Here is a 19,005-nt window from a genome sequence, read left to right on the forward strand (position 1 = left end):
TGGAATGACCTTAGTACATACAATGTATTTTCTCAGCTAAGGCCGGGTGGTCCAGCCATTCGGGGGAGTTGGGCACGTGCGACCCCAGTTTACGTGTATGTATATATGCGACTACTTAACTTTCGCGGTGCATGGCTCTATCACACCAAGCCAAGGTTCCTTGTTTGGTCGGATACTTTGTTCCAACGCGACTGGCCTAAAAATGAGGTACAAGACTTCTGCGCAGTCTGGAGAGTGGAGTTTGTTACGCGCGCAGTCCCGTCCGGTGCGATACCTGTCCGCCGTACAACACCATTACCCGGGTCCTAGGGCCGGTCGTCTGCCCCTGTTTATCAGGTCCGTTCAGTTGGGGTCAGGCGGGTTGTTTTCACCGACTGGTGTAGGCCTCGCCTCAAGGGGGCCGTCATGGCCGGGGTAAAGTCCCGACCACTTGGCATCTCAGCCGGCCACCTGGCACGCGTTCTCAGCCGGCCGCCTGGCACGCCAGCCGGTTCTTAGCCGGCCACCTGGCACGCCGGCCGGTTCTTAGCCGGCCACCTGGCACGCCGGCCAGTTCTTAGCCGACCACCTGACTCGCTGGCCGGTTCTCAGCAGCTTCATCGAGGGGGAGAAGAAAGACTCACACGTCTGGCCTCGACATGCGACTGTCGAGGGGACAGGGGACCGATAGGAAGGTGCCTGGCTTGGTCCCCTTCGCGGTGATATAATGTCCCCTTTGCGGTAATTCGTCCCCTTCGCGGTAAATATGCGACACCTTTGCCCGGTGTTGGGGCGGGTCTTGCTGGACCGGAATTGGATAGAACGCGTCACGTGACGGGTTGTTCCTCGTGGTCCAGAACGGGGTTCCCTCGGGCTCAACAATCGCGGTCTTGATACCGCTTAACTCCGTAGTTCAGTTTTGTGAAAGCTTTTTGGCTTTTAGCTTGGTTTAAGCGGGGCTCTCCCCCGGCGCGTCACTGAAGCAGCTCCCAGTTTCTCGACGTTCATTCCCGGATTTGATCGTGCTGGTTATAAACGCGCGTCATCCTGCTGCCCTTCGGCGACGCGTCTCATTACGCCGGGGAATGTGCAGGTAATCACGCCCCTGGCCGGCGTCCAACAAGCCGCAATGCCGGGTCTCACGGGGCCGCTGACCGGCGCTGACCGGGTGACATCACCGCTCCTTGCTTGTTTTCTTTCCATCAGTCGATCCGGCCAGATCGCTGCTTGCTCGTTAGCAAGCAGAACTAGCGACCTCGCATCGGATCGCTGCTTGTTTGGCGAAGGCGATTGGACAGGCGGTCACCAGTAATTACATTTATTGCACACAGGTTTACGACTACATGGCGGTTCATTGCACGCCACCAGAGCTAATTTGTTTCTGCAGGGCACGAGCCATGCACTGTTAGCCTGATCCTACCCAATCGTGCCATCCACGCAATCTGGGCCTGCTTCTATAGAACCTGAGCCTAGTTATTGCACATTGAACTCCAAAAAAGACCACTTATCAATGGACGATCACTTCACGGTTCCAAAACGACTTGTAGATGTCAAAACACCCCACGATCTGAATCTGACTGGATACGATCACCGCGAAAATATTCAGGGTACGGAAACGTCAGTAACCGAAGAGATACCGCAAACTGGAAGCATGGGAGAGCCGCGGACATCAAGTGCGCGGCACTAAGGCAGCCCGCAAATGCCCGCGAAGTCGACAGAAAGGAAACAAATGCGTGGCCCAGGTACATTATTGTAGAGTATCCTGTCCCGACAAAACTCGTGAGATCGAAATAAATATTTGACAGTAGCACAAGCAAATGAGGATCGAAAGCTTATAAACAAACGCGGGCATCTGAAGTTCAACCCTTGGCGTCGAAAGCGCTCTTCAGGGCATTGAGCATGCCCTGAAGCATGGTTGCCCCAGGGTGATCACGATTGGCATGGTCTGTCCGCCAGAGAGGCAACATCAGCTGCGCCGTGGCGGGACCGTGGGGTGGGCCTCACGTGACCGGGGATCCGGCCACCTGAGACGAAAAGGAGGTCCTGACGCTCGCCTACGCTGGTCCACATCCGCACACCAACACCGCGGTACACAGCTCCAGCCTCACAACCAGACCGGCGACGGCTGCCGGCGGCGAGTGACACGTGTCTACTTCTCCTGGAAAATGAGCATCACCGTTCCCTAACGCTTAATACTGGTCAACTGCCGGGTGACGTCACACCAGCCCGGTGGTGACGTCATCTCGCCGTCATCGAGCCCCGCTCTCTGGCCAGCACGAGCAGCAGCACCGAGCAGAAGACGAACCAGACGGGCGGCAGGGACGTCAGCAGGCGGTGGCGCCGATCTGAAGCAGGGCAGGAGGTCAGCGGGCACCGTCTGCGGGCCGGAGGTTGATCCGCGTGGGCCCAACAGGCGGAAATGGAAAATCGCAATGTGCAAAACGTCTTTCTGTGGGAGCGAGCTGCAGCCACGCGATATCTGGCGGATAACCCTGATGTTTTAACCCTCGCTAGGACGCCGAAGGTGTGGACGTACCACCGCCTCCTGTTTTTCATGGCTATCTCTCGCAACGTCCGGTGCGTCGTAGTATTTTCCTTTTTTGAGAATTGTGCGTGTGCATTGTATTTTACTCCTGTTGGCAACTTTCTAGACCCTACCATGTTGGGCCACCCACCAATGACGTCGTATCCCAGCTGTGCAAGGACAAATTAAACGCAACCAAATGGTGCGTTCTGACGCATTCTGAACCGTTTTTACTAGACTTCCTCCCTAGTGGCCCTGGATATGTGGATGTCTTGCATAATGCACACCATCCATGTTCATGAACTTACGGACGTTCACTTGCAGCCCAAGGTCACGTCAAATGAAATATTGAAAATTTACATGAGATCTGCTTTTTATACGTTTCAAGAGCCAAGGTGACGAATTCGTGCCGTGTCCAACGTAAAGGTCATTGAAGGTCGATGCCGCGTCCGGTCTGACCTTCAAAACCGCCTACGTGCGGTACATGGAGCCTGATCGCAGAGCAATAACACCGTTTGCCGTGAGGACAGACCGCGCACGGTCATTCTAGGTCAACGTCGCATGAGGTCATGTAATGACATCCGACGACCTCACATGCCCCTTGGAAGCGAATGATGGCATGCTACGCACCACGTCAGGCGTACCCTGCGAATGCGTCCAAGGTTACGCAGGCGGCAATCGGGTAGTTTGAAATTCCAACCTACCCTAACCTGATCGGCCAGTTGTAAGACGGTTCAAATTTGGGGCTCACGCACCGCACTACCACTTTGTTTTTTTCTCTCCAGCACACCACGTGCGGAATCAGAAGCGGGCATGCTTCGCGCGTCACAGAAAGTGGCGACGCTGGCCCAGCTGGCGAAGGCTGGAGAACCTGGGATTGTTAATAACTCTGCGTGCAGTGGCGCAAAAATAATCAAACGATAGCATGATGCATCGGCTAACGTATGCGAAAAACAGCCACCAAATATGTGCCAAACAATGTAACATCCTGCTGAAAGGAAACTTACAAACGTCGACGTAAAGCATGGACACATCTTAAGACCCTCAGATGATTCCTTAGCTTCCTGTAAGGGTTAATACGCTTCAGGTGGGTGCAAAATGTGAATGTCAGTTTTGCGTGCCCGTTAGAGAAGCCGCCAAACCGAGAGGTACATGCACTGGAGGCGATGGGAAACACGCTAACATCATCGGTAACACATGTTGATCTAAACCAAAAATGAGCCGAACCCCACCCCCGTAATGCTACGGGATTACGCAAGGGCCGAAATCCCGGGCTTCCTCCTTCGCAGAGAGCGTATACAGCTGTCACGCTTGAAAAGTGACAACTGGAGAAGGGCCCACTACTTTCGCTGCCCCTCCCCCCCGGGGGATTACATGTAGCAGTCACAGTTTGGGGCTTGGGGGCGTTGCTGTTTCCCTGAACCTTAGAATCAAAGATCCTCATATCTATGCCGGAGCTGGCATTGGCCATTTCGGAAAGATCAGTGCAGTAAATATTTGGACCAAAGGCAAAACTACCGTGTGAGTGCAGCATCTGGGAGCTCTGGCGTGACAGCGACCGAAACGAATATGATTTCGGCAGAACTGGGTCACCCTAAGATACCCCCTAATTAAGGAGCATGTCCTTGTCCAATGACCTCGAATACAAACTGAGGGAAGTCACGTATCCAGCGCACACATTGAGCAGTGAGCCTTACCAAAAACCGAAGTACATCATGAACTACTGGTTCTTCCTCAACCCCTTCCATGAATGCCGCCTCAAAGGTAGGCTACTTTGCTGCCAAACTCAACATCGTCACCTAGAACGTATCTGCCACAAATGCAAGGGGTAAGATGTGAGGAGTGTGATCATCTTGGCAAGCCGGAAAATCACACGCAGTACTTTTTGAGAGCACCAGCTTACACTAATGGATTTTCTTGTATACAGAAGGTTTAGAAGGGAACCAAAAGGCAAAAAAGCGGGACAACGCATTTTGAAGCGTCCGCAAAAACAGACTGAGCACCAAAGGAACCAAAACAACTAAGGGAAATCTTTGAGCAGTGTATATTTCCCAAAAACCCCAAGTAAAGTACATGCGCCATCTCGATACGAAACGGATACCAGACATCAACGCTCCCAGCTCCAAAGATGCCACTCTAGAGTCCATGATCAACTGTCAACCCCGATGCGCGATTCGTAAGTCCATGATTGCAACATGCTTTTCCGAAAAAAGTTTTAAAAAAATCATACGAATAAGCACCAACTGCACGATTGAAATGACTGCGCCATAAACACTCGATAGACTACGAAAGTATCTCAAAGACCGTCACCCAGTAGAAAGTACGTATCATGATTGGCCTTGGTGGAGACTCGTCTGGAAGGTATGTCACCGCGCCGCAGTCGTCATCCGAAGTTTGTACCGGCCGATGCTGTGTAAATAAACGGCCCGACGTAGCCGTCCGCCGCCACCGCTGTCTGACACGACACTACGGCACGCGTGCACACCACCGCAGCCAAGTCCGCGAGCAAGCCCTCCACCGCGTGCAGCTGACATAGGCGCCGCAGGAGGCGGGACGTGGGCCGGCCCAGTGGCGTCACCGAGCCGCGACGGCGCGTCCGGCGGCGGCGGCGGCGCTCGGCGGCCGGCCAGCTACGGCGTACCTGGCAGCGGTGAGCGCTCCGTGACGGGCTCCCAGTCCCGAGAGCGGGACACCGCCTGCTTCCAGCGGTCGAAGCGCACGTCCCGCTCTGCCGGCCGACGAGACGACGGGTCAGGGAGGTCAGAGGCGGCAACGGCGGGCGGGGCGACGGGTCAGGCGAGGTTAGAGGCGGTGCCGGCGGGCGGGACGACGGGTCAGACGAGGTCAGAGGCGGCGCCGGCGGGCGGGGCGACGGGTCAGACGAGGTCAGAGACGGTGCCGGCGGGCGGCGTCAGGAGAGGTCAGAGGCGGCCCCGGCGGGTGGGGCGACGGGTCAGGAGAGGTCAGAGGCGGCGCAGGCGGGCGGGGTGCCGATCAGGAGAGGTCAGAGACGGCGCCGGCGGGCGGGGTCAGGAGAGGTCAGAGGCGGCGCCGGCGGGTGGGGCGACGGGTCAGGAGGGGTCAGAGGCGGCGCAGGCGGGCGGGGTGCCGGTCAGGAGAGGTCAGAGGCGGCGCCGGCGGGCGGGGCGACGGGTCAGGGGAAGTCCGGGGCGGCACCGGCGGGCGAGGCGACGGATCAGGCGAGATCAGAAGCGGCGCCGGCGGTTGGCGACCAAGTCAGGCAAGGTCCGAGACGGCGCCGGCGGCTGGTTCAGGCAAGGCGCGAAAGTGGAGTCGGGTCAGATGTGAGAAAAGGGCTAGGTTACACGGGAAACCTGGCTCAGGTCAGACGGGAGGCCTGGACCAGGTCAGGCAGGAGACCAGGGTCAGGTTAGACAGAAAAGCAGAACCGGGGTGTAGTGGGATCAGAGAATCAGGTAAGACAGCACAGGCATCATTAGGGCTGCCTGATGGGCTGAACCAGAGGTGGTCCAGGCAAAGCCCGTCCCAAGCACACATAATGAACATTTCACTGATAACAAATGCGCTACCGGAACCCCTGAGCATTCACTACGACGTTATCAGTTTTCCGTGTTCACCAGACACGCAGCTTCACCACTGGGCGACCGAAACCTCCGAGCATTGGTTGCGATGTTCGGCTGCGTGTCTGGGAAACCAGATGAAGGGGCTCCGTTCCTCGCGATCCCGGCCCTTCCTGCCAGGGTGAGCGGAGGACGAAGGCAAACAGCCTCCGAAGGGGAGTGCGTAGTAAAGCCCCTATGACAACACAGCCAATGTTCACCGACATACGGCTGCTGCCTGGGCGGTAAAACTAACATAAACAATCCCATAAACAAATAGCGCGCAGGGACGCATACGTAGCGAGGTCGCGCGCCGCAGACGCCCGCTAACAATCAGACCGACAGTGCAGGCTGCTGAGTGGGGACTGGGCTGCCCACCACAGCTGCCTGCAGACTGCCGCACCCTACAACATCTGAGATAACCACGATGATCCATGTGCCAGTGCTCCGTCATAATGACAGTCCACGCCTATCAATAGGGACAAGGCGGCCCAGTAGAGCTGGTCTGCTACAGCTTCACTGAGCTCTCTGACTCCTCCCTGTTATGACTCCTGTCCCTTTTAGAACAGCCTTGGGGTGTCAGCAACGCAACATTCAATACTTCACCTACAAACCGCCGGGCACCGGGTCCCAGAACGAAAGCGAAAGCGGCGGCGAACAAAACGAGACCAATTCAGCTGCCACCTAGCGGACGGCAATCGCACTGACAGTTGGTGCGGCTGCCGCAGCGCTCGCCTCCGGTTCCGTGGCCGTACCGTCATCTCCGATCTGCGGGCTGAACTGGTCGGTGGTGCCGTGGCTGAGGTCCTCCGGCGAGAGGCTCCAGACGCCGACGCCGCTCGCCGCGCCCGCCGCCATCGCCGCCCCCAGCGCCGTCGTCTCGGGCATGGTCGGCCGCACTGCGGGCGGCGGAATCACGCGCCGGGTCAGCGGGGTCGACTCCGGGTCAGCGAGGGCACACTGCGGGCGGCGGAGCCACGCACCGGGTCAGCGGGGTCGACTCCGGGTCAGCGAGGGCACGCTGCGGATCAGCGAGGTCACGAGCTGCAGTCGTCGGGATCGCACTTTGCTCAGCGGGGGTCACACGGCGGGCCAGCAGGGTTAACACCACAAGCTAAACCCTGCGCTCAGCGTGGTACAGTCCGCCGCACACGAAAGACCAACGCAGATGCCACGGACAGCGCAGCACACCTTAGACAGACTCATACTGCAGGTGCGGCATCAAGCGCACATCAGGCACAGCCTGACACACCACTGCCACGAATGAGAAACACGAGCACCGACATGCCATACACGGACACACGATATGTGGTCCCAGATCCGGACGTACACCGAACGTACGGTCAGGCGCACTGCAGCTTCTTAAAGACACACAGCCGAGCCAACACGCGGTCGCTTGTCGATGTACACGCGGTGTCAAGTACGGGTCAGGGAGGTCACGCCGCAGGTCAGTGAGATCACGCCGCGGGCCAGCGGGATCGCGAACTGCAGTCATCAGGATTAATTGTACGCTGCACGTGCAGCGTACGCCAGATGAAACGGGACGCACACAAATCAATGCTTGCATACAAGATCTTCCGGGAACTGACATTTTGCGCGATCGCCGGGCAGTGTCCCCAATGAGGACTCCGCGCTTCCAGACAGTTTCCAGACAGACAGGTTGTGTAAACACTCGCCACGCGTCCGCCCCGTGCCAAAACCAACCGAAATCCGTTTACACTTCGGCTTAGCCACTCCACGGACAGCAGATAAAAGGGGACAAGTGTCGCCGGCGATCAACACCAGGCACCACGAGACCAACGCGTTCTGTGCCCGGCGCACAGTGACGTCACCGGTGACGTCAGCCGGCGTCCATGTTGACGTCACAGCACGCACCGACGGGGATGCCGAGCAGGTCGGCCTGCAGCTGCACCAGCAGCGTGTTGACGGTGCCACCGCCGTCCACCTGCAGCGCCGTCAGCGGGATCCCAGAGTCCTGGTTCATCGCGTCCAGGATCTCCCGCGTCTGGGGGCACCGCACCCGGGCATCAACATCATCAACGGCGGATCGCCGAGCACCGACTCGATACGTTCGAAATCTTCATCATCATCATCAACGCCCAGGAAACGCAGGAGCGGTATCCTGAGCGACACTAACACTGAGCGGATCCCAGAGTCCTGGTTCGTCGGCTCGGACTGCGGTGCCCGCGTCTGCGGAGCCGGTGTCAGCGCCGATGTGCGTCTGTGGCGACGAGCCAGCGCGCCGCCTACCGCGCATTTCACCGCACCCAGGCACTCCATACTCAATGGGAGACTTCGGAACCCAGTACAACTGGGCTGCCATGCCGTTTCGATTCAGTCTTGCACGGAGCGCACGTGACCGACGTGCTACGAGCACAACACCCCGTGCCGAGTCCCGGTCACGCCCACCACGTACCTGAAAGCAGATGGCCTCCAGCGTGGCTCGGCAGATATGCTGTTTTGTGGTGTACTGGGTCAGGCCGCATATCGTGCTAAGGCGCAGGGGAGAGGGAACATGAGTTACACAGCGGGAGCGGAAGCCATGAATAGCTGAGCCATGTTGTGCCGGCATTCACTAAATTCACAGCACGAGAGCAGGCATTCCTGACAATCTGAGAGGCAGGATAATGACGCTTCTCATGTGTGCGTTTCAGACGACAGGCAATGCCCACTTTACAGTTTCAAGACAGTGGCGGGCTCAGCCACATACCTTTGCTCTCATTCAACATTCTGGCGCGCCCGTACACAACCCATCACTTCTTTTCCCCACGGCAGTTACACTTTTCCCTGCCGTCCCTCACCACACCCTCCGTTCTCGGACCCGTCCCCTCCCCCCCCCCCCATCACCCTGCCGTCTCCCACTAAACCTTCCGTCCTTGGATCCCCGGTCACCCTACCGTCCCTCACTACGCCTCCCGTCGTCGGACCCGCTCCCGCCCCTCCCCCCGTCACCCTGCCGTCCTTCACCACACCTCCCGTACCCGGATACTCCAGTCACCTAGCCGTCCCTCAGCACACCCTCCGTCCTCGGACCCGCTCCCTCCCCCCCCCCCCCCCCCCCCCCCCCCCCCACCGCACTGCCGTCCTTCACCACACCTCCTATCCTCGGATACTCCGGTCACCCAGCCGTCCCTCACCACACCTTACGACCAAAGATTCCCTCGTCATCATGCCGTCCCTCACCACACCCTCCGTCCTCGGATTCCCCGTCACCCAGCCGTCCCTCACCACACCCTCCGTCCTCGGATTCCCCAGTCACCCTGCCGTCCCTCACCACACCCTCCGTCCTCGGGTACCCCCGCTCACCCTGCCGTCCCTCACTCACCCGCGCGCCGTGTCGTCCCAGTACGGCGCGTACAGGCCGGTGAACGCCGGCACGAAGTACACGCCGCCCGTGTCCTTCACCTGACGCGCGAGCACCTCCACCTCGGCGTTCTCCGAGATCAGGCCCAGGTTGTCCCGCAGCCACCTGGCGGCCGGGCGGGTCACCGGAGCCGGTCAGGCGGGGTCGCCGTCCGCCGCCCTCGCCGGACACGCGGCGGACGCGGCGCTGTGGTGACGCCAAGCACACGACTGGCCGTGTAGTCACGCACGACTGAGCAGGCTACCGTCTCGGCCAACGGAGCAGCGTGCAGCGTGAGCACGTGACAATGGAGTACGGAGAAGGCTCAATCGTAAGTGAGGCGAAAAAACGTGTCGGTGTACCCCCGAAGGTAAGTGATCAATATTATTTACCAATGTGAGCAAGTAGCAGGATATGCATTTCTCATATTCAGAGTATTCAGGACGGCTCGGTTGTGAACAGTCTGGACAAATGTCCCACAGGAATTACTCAGGTTTTGAGCTGGTGTGTGGGCGCATGACCCGTCGTCATGACGTCATCGTCAAGGCCGGTCATCGCAGTCACTGTTCCCGCGCTGTCGCCGGAGACCCCATAAATTAGACACAGGACAGAAGGCAGCATGGTGCAGGGAGATATTGCAATGCACCCTTCGTGTCACAGTGCAGGGAAACATTGCAAAGCCGGCCATCACCCGCACCAGTCCCTACGCCGCAACGAGCACGTATGGAATGTAACGCGCAGACCTCGCTAGCATGCGTCACTGCACGCTGCATGTCCCGTTGACGGCGGCCCCACCGTCTGCGCTGACCGCAGCAGCGTAGCCGTGGCCACGGCCACCAGACGAACGCCCCACAGGTATCGCGTCACGCAGGCGACCAGCTGACCAACTGCGCTCCGGGCGGCCGGAGGCGACTCACGCCACGCGACCGCGCACAGTTACCAGGGTGGTGCTGTTCGGGCCGGCACCGGGCCACTCGCGTGCAGTGAACAGCACACAGCGCGCCGGGGGCGGACGGGGAGCGGACGGGGCGCCGCGTGGCAGCGAGCTGGGGCGGCGGCGGAGGGCGCGCCGGCGGCGGACTGGGAGCGGACGGGGCGCCGCGTGGCAGCGAGCTGGGGCGGCGGCGGAGGGCGTGCCGGCGGCGGACGGGGGCCGGACAGGCAGCTATGTCACAGAGAGCTGAAGCGGCGGCGGAGAGCGCTACAAGGGCGGGGGAGGCTTGGACCGCGACTGGGACACGGGCAACGTGAACGTGACTGATGCCGCGGACGCGACTGCGTCTGCGTCTGCGACTGCGACAGCGACCGTAACTGTGTTTGTGACAGCGACGACGACCACGCCCACACCCCCACTACAGCAGAAGCCTGACCCCAAGCACGGCTGCGGCTGAGCCCGTGACCGGCCGGCCCTGACTCCTGACGCGCACTGACCGTACGGCCGCGCCGGTGATGGCCACCGAGCCCTCCAGGGCGTACATGACGGGCGCCTCCTTGCCCATCTGGTAGCCGACGGTGGTGAGCAGGCCGCGGGTGGACTGCACGATCTGGGGAGCACACCCGCGCACGCCGCGTCCGTCAGCGTGCACCAGCCGGCGACGGCCGTCAGAGCGAGCACGCGCAGCGCAGAGGGCGACGGCCGCCAGTGCGGGCACGCGCACCAGACAGGGCGACGGCCGTCAGAGCGAGCACGCGCACCGGACAGCGACGGCCGCCAGTGCAGGCATGCGCGCCGGGCAGGGCGACGCCCGCCAGAGCGGGCACGCGCACCGCAGAGGGCAACGGCCGCCAGTGCGGGCGCGCGCTCCAGAGGGCGACAGCGCACACTGCCACACGGGGGGGGGGGGGGGGGGGGGCGAGCATGGCCGCATGTATGCGCCGCGGCCAAATGACGTGCCACTGGTGACGAACTGTGCAAAGCACTGTCTGCGCATGGTAGACGTGGTAGTTATCGTTTAGAACTACATGCGCGGCCGATAAAATTAGATCAATCCACCTCTGCAAATTGGCGTGCGTCAAGACCACGAGCAATCACTCCAGCATCTGTCAGGCCAATGACGGGCAAGTGGGCACCGAAGTTGCATTAATGTGGCGGCGAAGAGGTGATACGAAAGCAATTCGAATTTGCAACGGTACACAGTTTATGACCGTCGCGCAATTCGAGGTGTTGCCGACGGTTTTCAGCTACAGGCGTTTTCCCGAATCGAGCGCTTTGGGCGAGAACGACAGGTTAACCTTCCTGAAATGTGTATTGTCCTGTACGGCTTGTCCGAAACACGGTGCAATGCTACAAACACCCGACACACCAGAAACGGCACGTCCTCCTGCAGCCGTCTGCCGTGCAATGCATTACGGCCGACCTCAACACACATACCTTGCAGCCGGTGTTGTAGAGCAGGAAGCAGCCGGTGCCGTACGTGTTCTTGGCCTGGCCCTGCTTAAGACACATCTGACCCACTAGCGCCGCCTGCTGGTCACCCAGAATCTGCCGACGGCCCGCGCAGAAACTGAGGCGCGACACCGCACAGCACAGCACAGCACAGCACAGGATGGCCTGCTGGTCAACCAGGATCTGCGCCCGGTGCACCCAACGACGCCACAGCAGCAGACGCAGTAGGACGCAGCACACCAGAGCACACACACACCAAGGTCACGCCAGGTACGGCCAGCTACGGCGCAACACAGCACACCGCACAGATGTCGCGGCGTGAGCGAGGTCCACCCTGGGTACACCAGCTTTGGTCAACGGTCAACCGATCACCGGAATATGTAGCCGACTGACTCGGCCGTGGCTGACTTGCGTGGCAACCAGACGACCATCGCCATTAAATTGCATACGTGGAAAGGTGCCTCGTTTTACGCGAATTCACCTTTGCGATGATCTGTAACAGAACCCTCGGCATGTCTTCTTGTTACGGTATTAAATTTGTTGTTCTTGTCGATAAAACGAGATAAATATCGACGCCGTCCGTGCCCCTGAGTTAGACGACTGGCATTAGGATTGCTTCTTGGTGTACCCAATTTCAACATTAACATAAGCAGCACGCTAGTAGCGTAAGCCAAGACCGTGCAACAGCGAGTACCGACACGGACAGCCATCTATCCGCCAGCCATACACCGGCCCGACCGGCTGCAGCATGCGCCGGCACGCAAACTGCTTCGATCTACACGAGTCTGGGTGTCTCGCCTGGAGCTCGATAGCAGATCGAAACTGACCGGACCCGCCGTCAACCCGGTGCTGCATATAGACACATGGCACATGGGGTGTAAATTCCGCTTCACCGAGCAGGAGTAGAGCCCGCTTCAACGCACAGGTCCTGAACAAGAGCAGACATGCGGCCACATGCCACCAGATCGACACAGACGTGGACTCTTTTAGCACACAACCTGGCCCGAGCCACCAGGCGCGCGTCTCCGCGTCTGTTTCATGCCGACGGCAAGAACCATCCATGACTCACAACGCGCCCCAGAGGAGACAGTGCTGTCTACACAAGGTTGCACAACAAGCCGGGAAATAGCGCCGGTATACCTAGGCTGGCGATATCTACACGAGGGTCCTCAGCAAGCGGGGAAATAACGCTTACGTACCTAGGATGGCGATATCTACATGAGGTTACACAACAAGCAGGAAAAAGCGCCTTTATGCCCAGACTGGCGATAGTTCTAATCGCATAGGACAAATCCGCTGGTCCTAATCTCTTCCACACTTCTTATCTACCCCTCTCCCCTCCACCCATCTCCTGGCCACCAGACGTGCAGTACCGGGGGAGAAGTGCAGCCTCTGACGTCATCAGCGACAGTCTGCGGCCACGTGGTACGTCCCGACAGCATGATACGTCAGCCGGCGCCGCCAGCTCGGGGACACCTGGTCCCAGGGCACGGCGGGGCGCCGGAAATTGGGACACGACCACGGCGAGCAGGAGAGGACACAGCTCCCTGGGACGCAAGAACGCGGCATGCAGGCTTTGTCTTGTGCTTTCTTCTACACATTTCTAGAGCTTAGATGACTAGAACACGGTGGGTGTCTTTAGTTTTTGAGCAACACCCGCAGCCAGCAATACTACCGCCCACATTGCGCCAGGCCCGCCGAAGGGCCTTTCAGTCAAAGTGAGTCATTTGGCCAGTACTCACGCCAGAGACGGGAACGCCACTCAGCGCACCCGACGTCAGATGGCCGTATATCTCCGAGCAGCTGCGGATCTCCGGCAGAATCGACTTCGGGATGTCAAAAAACCTGAGAACAAGTCGCATGACTAAGACGCGATAAATTGCAACACTCTGTACGCGTTGTGGATACATGTCGCGGCTTTCCCCCGTTGAAGTAACGACAACAGCGCCTCGGTTGTTTTTTTCATGACGGTACCTGTCGGCAACATTTTCAAAAAGGCTCGCTGATTACAACCCACGGAAGTCCAAGACAATGTCCGGGCAATGGATGTATCTACTGTAGCTCATGGATGCTTCTCCCCTATCCATGGCAATGACATCGAGAATAAGCCACCCAGTGGGAAACCACTCTTGCCATGTATCAAATATACAGCTTTCTGTGATAAAAAAGGTTCTTAAGCTTCTTATTGCTCTTTCCTATGCTACATTTCGATAATACGGGCATAAGGATAATGAAATATAAAAAACTGAAAACGGCAAAACATAGTCAAACAGCAAGAGCAAAAGCCACAAGGCAGACGAATCATAGGAACATCACCCTCATCCGTAAGACCAACAGCCGGCACCGAGCGAGCCGGAGAGTTGATTATTACGGAGACCAGATAGCTCATGGCGAATCAGCCCGTATAACTCGCACGTGGTTCGTTGCGCGCGTGTGGGGGGGGGGGGGGGGACGAACATCAAACACACCGCCCGAAGCCTGGGTACTCCTCGGTGGCGAATGCACATTCCATGTCAAAATACGATGATGGCCTTTTCTGCTCGGTAGAATTCACCTTTAAAACGTAAAAACAAAGCAATTCAACAGTACACTTGACGTGACCAGGCGGTTTACTTTCTACAAAATCCATTGGCAACACCATAATTTTGCGACAGATAGGCTTCCACTCCGTGTCGTCATGCGCAGGGTGACGTCACATTCATCCGATCACCGACCACCAGAGGCCATTGGTCGCTGGTGCCATCAATCTCAGTCACGTGACACTGCCAGCCACGTAATCGTCGGCGTATTAAACATTCATTTGGTTGCTTGCATTCGGGCCCAGGACCTCGGGTCCTTCAGGAATTCACGAAATGGCCGATACGCCCGCCCATCACTCATGTATTTGCTTTCCCGGATATGATGGGGGGGGGGGGGATGGTGAACTTTGGGCCTGTCGACCCAAAACTAACCATCGCTACCAGAAAGAAAACACAAATCTTCCATCGAGTAAATACGAAAATACTGACTTGAAGCAATCCTACCCCTGTTGTGAACAAAGCTGCATCATCAGGAGTACAGATCCCCTAACACAGAATATTCATACTTCCTCTTGCCTTTCAGCTTAGTTTGCTGTATTAAGCCTCCGACTACAGCTCACCAACGCCAAACGAGGTTCTTCCAACTGATCGAGACAAGTGGGCGACAAAATAAATGCCTTCGACCCAGGGATTATCCGTTCAAACACGTGACGCTTAAGTGTCGATGGCAAGGCTAAGGGACCCCAACAAGTTCTTATCATTCGCGGTTGGCCTACAGACAATTCTTCACGCAAAAAAGTCTTCCTTAGACCCGGCCGACGGTGGTGAACTTTATGCAACGGGCCGCTGAAGACGAATACATGGGCAATAACCACTCAGAGCCCTACAGCGGGACGTCCGAGGAGATAGCGGCTAAAGCCCATCTGTACTACTTTCGCCAAGGACGCGTCATTTTTCAATGCTTCTTGGTGTCATCTATAATTTTGGAATCAAACTAATGTCAAGCACGGGACGAGCGCGGCCCCCGTGACAAGACGCGAGAAATACAGCACACGAGTGGTGACTACAAAACGAGACTGTATAAAAAAATAGACAAATCTTAAAGTAACGTGCAAACCTGAAATGGCAGGACGCCAACTCATCACCATGCTTCATATTTACTGACACTTTCCAGCGAGCAACACACAACAAATCAGACCGTTTCCTGAAATTCCCGAAAAGCTCAGAACAGACCCAACCGGTCAGCTCACCCGCACAGGTAGTCATCCCACTGTAGCGTGGCGATATTCATCAGCATGGTGCGGGAGGCGTTGGTGACGTCGGTGATGTACAGTCCACCGTTGACGCCACCAGTCAGGTTCTGCCGGCGCAGCGGCGGTTATCACTTGTCCGGTCCACTAGGTCCAGTTCGACAGTCCAGTCGGCGTCCAGTTCAGATAGCTGCTCTCTGACCGTCCCGCACGGGACGTTCCCAGACCAGCCAGTGTCCGGGGTAGAACGTACTCGGACCAGCCAGTGTCCGGCGGGGTGCGCACCCAGACCAGCCAGGTGTCCGGCGGGGTGCGCACCCAGACCATCCAGTGTCCGACAAGGACGTACCCCGAACAGCCATTGTCCGGGAGAGGACGTACCCAGACCAGCCAGATGCCAGGGGAGGACGTACCCAGACCAGCCAGATGCCAGGGGAGGACGTACCCAGACCAGCCAGATGCCAGGGGAGGACGTACCCAGACCAGCCAGATGCCAGGGGAGGACGTACCCAGACCAGCCGGGTGTCCCGGAAAGACCTCACAAGACTAGCTAGTGTCCGGGGAGGACGTACCCAGACTAGCCAGGTATCCACGGTGCCGAACATGAGGGTTCCATCGCGGAGGGCAGCGGCGACCTCGGGCACCGAGTCCAGCAGCCAGCGCAGCTTCACCGCGCTGAAGTAGGTGCTGATGGGCAGACCGCAGAGCTCTTTCAGGTAGTCCTTGTCCTTCTCAGGGCATCTGCCGACACGAGGACACGCCTACTGAGGAATGGACGTCACGCGTCAGGAGATGTCGAAACACCGACGTCGAATGGGAACTCGTTTTTGCCCCCACGGAGCAGCAAAACAGCGGGAACGCGACCAAGGGCGCAGACACACGCACGCACGCACGCACGCACGCACACACACACACACACACACACACACACACACACACACACACACACACACACACACACACACACACACACACACACACACACACACGCACACGCACACGCACACGCACACGCACACGCACACGCACACGCACACGCACACGCACACGCACACGCACACGCACACGCCGACGCAAAATTCACGCCGCTGGCGCTGCCGAGCGCAGCTATTGGATGGAGACTGTGAGGCGGTCGTCTGATTCTTCTATTTAAAAAGTGCATCTCTACAAAGAAAGAGAGCAGATCGACAAAGCATTTCTTGGGAAGCGTGATGTGGTTCACTCATACAACCCATGTACTCTATGCCAGGGAGAAGCAGCAACCCACAAAAGAAATGAATTCTCACAGCTCCACACGAGTCTCTGTCTTGGTATCGACCGCGTCGGATATCAGACCACCAAACCAGGAGCAAAATACACACCCATGCATGCACTAAAACCATATCTTTATCACTATGACCCAACCATCATAATACCAGCCAGCATCCAAACCCATCGAAAAGAAAAACCACTACCCCCTCTCTATCCACACCAGCTCCTACCACTCCGGACTGGCACATGGCCCACGTAACCCCTGCAGGAACACCACGGCGCGCCGCCGGCCGACCTACTTCTGCAACAGCTTTTGGACCGTATGGGTGGTGCGCGCGTCGAGCCAGACGATGGCGTTGTGGAGCGGCCGGCCGGTGGTGCGGTCCCATACCACTGTCGTCTCTCGCTGGTTCGTGATACCTGGCCATGGACACCACAAACGACGTCACTGGTCGCGACCAGGCAACCGAGCGACGGCGGCGCAGGACATCGGGCTACCACTTTTGGGTCACTGGCATGGTCTGAAGTGACTGTGAGGTGATGATTGGAAAGTGAAGTGACTTCACGCTTGGTATGCCACAAAGGGAGCTTCTTATGAGAGCTTCCATGATCAGCAGCAGGAAACAATCAGACATGCTTTTTCCAAACCTGTTGTTGGTAAAAAAGGCAGATCATTTGACATGAGATTGCGAGTGGATCAGCACCACTCTCATCCTTGATTGCCATGAGGTATTCACGATCCCACTGACCGATGGTGGCGATGTCTGCCTCATCCACCTCCAGGGCACGCAGGTTCTCCACTGTCTTCTCGATGCAGACCAATGACGTCTGCAGCAGCTCGCTTGGGTCGGCCTCCACCCAGCCCTCGCGGGGAAAGCTCAGCTTCACTTCCACTTGATGGTATGTCAGCAGCTGGGCAGAGTTGGCCGTGAAGACCTGCCGCAATGAGACGTCCCTGCACTACAAGGCACTGCCAGCTGAATCTATGCCATGATAGAATCTAGCGCCTTAAGTGATATTTTTGCATAGCATTTAAACATTACAATGCTAGGCTCTAGGGTAATTTCCTATGTGCTATTGTGTTGTGCCAAAACAACATATGCTCTGCTGTGCAGAAGACCCATATGTCTTTCCTGTTAACATTACATAAACGCAAATGTGGTTGCTTGAAACACCCTGGACCCATGCACTGTGCAAACAAGCTCTGGTACACTATTGTGTAGCATCTCCTCATTCAATGTAAAAAGGTTAAAAAATAGTAATTGGCACTCATCAACAAGGCTAAATCATTAATCATCCATGCTTGTAAAACAAGAATACATTTAGCCCATACATGCAAGCACATTGTGACATAATATCTACCGATCAGCCTATTGTACTTGTTAGCATTGTTTGACACCAATGTCCTTGCTTTGACAATAGCCAATGGCTATGAGTCAATCAATTGCAATTACCTTGTTTTAATGACAAAATGATGACACAATTTGCTGACTGGAGGTCATCACTATTATTGTGTTGCAAAGCCATATTGCTCATGATGTAAAAAGCAGTACATGACTATTATATGTTCATGCCTTGATCACAAAGTCACATCATTTTAATAGCGACAGGATCATCTTACCAGAAATCTCGTACTGCTGGTACCTTGATCGAGAGCCCCCACCAACGGGCCATGCTTTCCTTTCGCCGGCGATGTCATCGCAGGCGCAAGAATCGCTTATATCGACCAAAATACTCTATGGTGTATGCTTAACTTACGCTAAGATTATCCAACGATATGATATTTCGCGAGGACCCGACACCTTTTTAGCCGATCACAGTTCCAACCATTGATAAAAAGTGTATTTCCCTGCGTCATGTGACTTCGAGGTGGGCGGTTACCTAAAATACACGGCACCAGATATGTCACAAAAACGCTGTTACTGTCGCTTAGAATTCTTGGGTATGACACAAATCTACTGCCAATTCATTCTTTCCTGGTTGACGGACATGGATCGATGTAAGACCCAAATAAGGGGTCCATCCATGATTCCAGCGGAGTTTTCAACACTTGTTACGCAGGGTTTTATATAAGGATTCTAAGTTTTTGTTTGTTTTGCGGTTTTCTTGTCCAACTCGCCTTTTCTTTAACTCTTGGCAGCATTATTCATGCTGGGTACACGGGATATTCTC

General features: G+C 56.9%; 1 protein-coding gene across 2 annotated transcripts; it reads right to left on the reverse strand.

The window, feature by feature from the left end:
• Nucleotides 1–1,289: 1,289 nt before the first annotated feature.
• LOC119093208 (glycerol kinase) lies at nt 1,290–18,652 on the reverse strand. Of its 2 annotated transcripts, XM_037216121.1 has the most exons (14): nt 18,455–18,652; nt 17,583–17,769; nt 17,133–17,253; nt 16,155–16,323; nt 15,583–15,692; nt 13,556–13,658; nt 11,799–11,909; nt 10,859–10,971; nt 9,410–9,553; nt 8,501–8,576; nt 7,960–8,089; nt 6,840–6,983; nt 5,145–5,231; nt 1,290–2,324 (listed from the first exon to the last, which is right to left on the reverse strand). In XM_037216121.1, exons 1-14 carry the CDS (start codon nt 18,530–18,532, stop codon nt 2,218–2,220), a joined length of 1,680 nt encoding a protein of 559 aa, XP_037072016.1. In that variant the 5' UTR covers nt 18,533–18,652; the 3' UTR covers nt 1,290–2,217. The 2 variants fall into 2 exon arrangements, with proteins under 2 accessions (XP_037072016.1, XP_037072017.1); XM_037216122.1 differs by lacking the exons at nt 16,155–16,323; nt 17,133–17,253; nt 17,583–17,769; nt 18,455–18,652 and adding an exon at nt 16,060–16,066.
• Nucleotides 18,653–19,005: the final 353 nt, after the last annotated feature.

The sequence above is a fragment of the Pollicipes pollicipes genome, unplaced genomic scaffold (genome assembly GCF_011947565.3).
Source record: "Pollicipes pollicipes isolate AB1234 unplaced genomic scaffold, Ppol_2.1 Scaffold_4002;HRSCAF=4701_pilon_pilon_pilon, whole genome shotgun sequence".
In the NCBI taxonomy this organism is placed as follows: Eukaryota; Metazoa; Arthropoda; class Thecostraca; order Pollicipedomorpha; family Pollicipedidae; genus Pollicipes; species Pollicipes pollicipes.

Excerpts from the sequence above, each read along its gene's own strand:
- LOC119093208 (XM_037216121.1), bottom strand. The coding sequence starts at position 18,532 with ATGACATCGCCGGCGAAAGGAAAGCATGGCCCGTTGGTGGGGGCTCTC. Across the intron at positions 11,910-13,555 it reads GTGGCGTTCCCGTCTCTGGC|ATTCTGGGTGACCAGCAGGC; the intron begins GTGAGTACTGGC and ends GGCCGTCGGCAG. Across the intron at positions 8,577-9,409 it reads TGGGACGACACGGCGCGCGG|CACGATATGCGGCCTGACCC; the intron begins GTGAGTGAGGGA and ends CCTGCGCCTTAG.